This window comes from Aedes albopictus, chromosome 2, assembly GCF_035046485.1.
Source record: "Aedes albopictus strain Foshan chromosome 2, AalbF5, whole genome shotgun sequence".
NCBI lineage: Eukaryota > Metazoa > Arthropoda > Insecta > Diptera > Culicidae > Aedes > Aedes albopictus.
Genome location: NC_085137.1, coordinates 26,903,413 through 26,907,227, shown reverse-complemented (window position 1 = coordinate 26,907,227; position 3,815 = coordinate 26,903,413). Strand labels below are relative to the sequence as shown.

Genomic DNA, 3,815 nt, shown 5'->3' with positions numbered 1-3,815 from the left:
GGCGATGGCCAAACGCGCGAGTTACAGAAGGTTAATTATGATACGTATGTCTATGACGATATCACATATCCACGCATTAACATCTCTGCCGCACAATCTTCCCAAATAGTATTCCGACACTCCACTCGCGGTTTGGGTTGTATTAATAGGCATACTCTCAGAACTTATCTTGTGCATCCAATTCATCCTATTTAAACGCGGAAAAAATGATTGTTTCTATTTTTGTCACTTACTAATCTTCTTCTTAACATGAAGTGTTTGGGACAGAGCCTGCTTCTCAGCTTCTATTCTATGATCCATCTCCATTCATTTCCTTAAGGATTGCATTGCCATTAAGATCAAGACATATTCTATGCATAAGTCAAGGAAACTTATTCTATATTTCCATTATTTTCAGATTATCAATTGTTTCATATCGAACTGAGAGACCATTTATAAACATCATATATCTATAACGAAGTATGATGGTGAATAATCAGCCTGGTTTTATGGCGCGTTTAACACACAGGTATTCAACAAAACTTTGCTAAGGGTATTCGGGTCGGTAGACATTCGGATAAAACAAAATTCTTCATAATATAAACTTTTTTAAACATTTATTGAATTTTAATTCAACAACAACAACTTCAGTGATCAAAGTCAAAACAGGAAATATACATAAGCAACTTTTTTCTTAAGATTCTCGACGGCGTTTCCATTCCAACTCAATCAATCTGCTTTTGACAGCGTTCAGTCTGGTAACCTCCAAAATATCTTCTTTTTCTCCCATAAAATCGATAAGGTAATCGACACATTCGATTGCCCTTTCGTGTTTTTCATGACCCTCGTTGAACCTTTCAATTTTGATTGCATTTTCGTTCGGAATGATTTCGTTTTGTCCAATGTCACTAAGAGACGTAAGTGACTCATTGCTGCATCGCTGGTCACTCAGATGACGGGTAATAACATAGTCCACAATCTCCTGATCAGTGTAGAGGTCACAATCTCCCGTAATTTTTCCACCGTTGGTATCGTAGACGCTATCATTTAGCCACTGGTTCACATCCTCCGACGACTGGTGCTCATCTAAAGCCTCAGCGAAAGATTTCGCCAAGGCTAGTACATCCGCATCAAGTGAGTAGTCTTCATCGCTGTCCAGGTTGAAATGCGGATATTCGTCAATCAACTGCTTCCAGGATCCTTCAATAGTTTTGCTGGAAATCTCCTCCCACGATTGATGCAGCCAGTTGATAACCTCGCGCAGTGAAATATTCTTCAATTTCTCCTCAAATGTCATATCTTCATCGGTCAAAAGTAGGTGCAGCATAAGTTTCTTTTTGTAACGTTTCTTAACAGCATTAAGGACCCCCTGATCCATGGGCTGGCCGAGCGATGTGACATTCGGTGGTAAGTACGCAACTTTTATCTCACCGTACTCCAGGGTATCGCCTCCATCATGATGCGCTGAACAGTTATCAAGTAGGAGCAGAGCACGAGGAGCGCGATTGTTCTTCCGAGCGAATGCTTCAACCGACGGCACAAATTGATCAAAGAACCACCGTCTGAACAATTCCCTATTCATCCAAGCTTTCTTTGAACTTCTGTAGTAGACTGGCAATAACGATTTGTCCTTGGGGAGACTTCTGGGATTTTCAGCGGTTCCCAAGAGCATCAGCGGTAATTTATTTGTACCGTCGACGTTGCAGCATGGCATAAAGGTGACACGGGATTTTATAACTTTCCTACCTTCGGCTATGTCCTCATCGTGCAATGTCAACGTTCTGGATGGAAGCATTTTGAAGAACAGACCTGATTCGTCCGCATTGTAGATCTCGTGTTTTTCGTATCCATTGGTTAGAATAATCTGCATAAGGTTCTCCTTGAACGAGGCGAACGCTTCTACATCTCCAGAAGCTTTTTCACCAGAGACAGTCATCATTCGCAGTCCATAACGCTTCCGGAACCTATCATACCATCCATTCGTAGCAACAAATTCCATCTCATTTGAATATCTTTCCTTTTCCTTGAACATTTTAAACAGCAACTCTGCCTTAACTTTCACTGCGTCTGGTGTGAGTATATGTTTTTTATTTCTCTCCTGCAACATCCACATAAAAAGCGCTTCTTCCAAATCGCAGAATCTCGCTTTTTTGACAGTGCGCCTGCCGGATACTCCGCTCTCTCTGAACCGATTTTCAGCTGTTTGAATCGAGTCCCTCTGACGAGAAATATTCAAGACTGTCGATTTGCAGATATTGAATTGGCGAGCAATTCTTTCAAGGGAAGCATTACCAGCATCCAGTTGCTCGATTACCTGCAGCTTTCGTTCCAGCGTAAGAGTGTTATGTTTTCTTTTTTTGTTCACGGGAGATATTATGTTTTCCGGGATGTTTTCTTTGTTTTCTCCGGAAGGCAATCTGAAATCCGCATAATGTTGTTGATAAATTCGATCACAATTAACGGGAATACTTACTTTTTGCTTGATTTAGGTGCGTTGTGTTGTTCCATATTCAGTTTTAGATATCTTTGAAAAGCGCGAACGAGCTACTGCAACTGCAACCGTTCAGTAAATAAACATGTTTACAAACAATAACAAAGTGCAGGGTGCCCAGTTTGCAATAATATTAGAATGTCTAGAGTTGCCAGTTGTTCAAATTAAAAATGTACCCCGTTAGTTTGCATGCGCAGTCGTTCAAACCAACGGGGGTAGACGGTATTAGGTATCCTAACTGCAAACAAGGTCATCAGGCTTATCGCACTTACCATAGGAGAGAGGTAAAGCACGATTTCCATAGTTGTTTTATGGCATTAAAATGAGCAACCCGCTTTAACAGTGTAGCTAAATAATGAACAAAGAAACAAAATTGACTTTTTTTATTATTATAAGAAAATAGTTCTCATTTAATGTATGTAATCGTGTTGCAAGTTACACCGCTGTTTGACGGTAACCATATTTTTTTTCAAACTCTCGTTTTACGTCATGCATAGTACAATTTAATGTGCAAAATCAGCTTGAGAACATGAAAAAATAGTACTAACTACCTAAGTTATAACATTTTCCGTATAAGATATTTTTTTTATCTGTATTAACGAGATTTTTAAGCCTAGGCTAGTTCATCTCGGGACCCACGCTTTACTTCCCTTCCGAAGGAAGAACCCACATTTTGTGAGTATGTCGGGAGTGGGATTCGATCCCAGGTCCTCGGCGTGATGGTCTTGTGTTCTAACCACCACACCAGGTCCGCTCCGTATAAGATATTGCCGTGACTATGATTACAGTCTAACGACTCAACTGAAAGTACAAACCCAAAAAAATTCCGTTACTAGGGGACCTTGTTGTGTCCATGAACGATCAGAATATAAAAAATGTTTTTACTTTTCAAACGGAGACGATTTTTTCCAAGAAAAAAAAAATATTTTTCATGCAAAAAATGTATAAAAAAATCATAACGTTCAAGGACACGACACCACAATTAAAAAAATTTGTTGAAATCGGTTGAGAACTGTTTCCGCAATCGTAGTCACCGCATCGACGTTTTTTTGAAACACATTATTCAAAGATAATCGCGTTTAAAGTTTCAAGTATGAACTACGCGCCCGTAAGGGAGCGAGGCGCAAAGTGCTATATCTTTGATTGTACTGCTTGGATCTCTATGAAAATTTGACACAGTATTCTTAAGAACCCATTTTTTAAGATAAAAGAATTAAAAAAATAATCGATTTTGTACTCGACCTCAACATTTATAACCCCTTAAGAAAGTCTGATCATAGCAGGTTATACTGTGCAGTTGTCACAAATTTTTAAACCTGCGTTCAGAAGCATCAAGAAGTTGATC

The 3,815-nt window shown here is 39.4% G+C and overlaps 1 protein-coding gene across 1 annotated transcript; it reads right to left on the bottom strand.

Moving 5' to 3' along the window:
- Positions 1–673: 673 nt before the first annotated feature.
- LOC115262251 (tigger transposable element-derived protein 2-like) lies at positions 674–1,915 on the bottom strand. Its single transcript, XM_029864657.1, has one exon. The coding sequence runs from the start codon at positions 1,913–1,915 to the stop codon at positions 674–676; it is 1,242 nt and encodes a 413-aa protein (XP_029720517.1).
- Between the last annotated feature and the right edge of the window lie 1,900 nt (positions 1,916–3,815).

Coding starts and splice junctions, on each gene's coding strand:
- LOC115262251 (XM_029864657.1), bottom strand. CDS start 1,915: ATGACTGTCTCTGGTGAAAAAGCTTCTGGAGATGTAGAAGCGTTCGCC.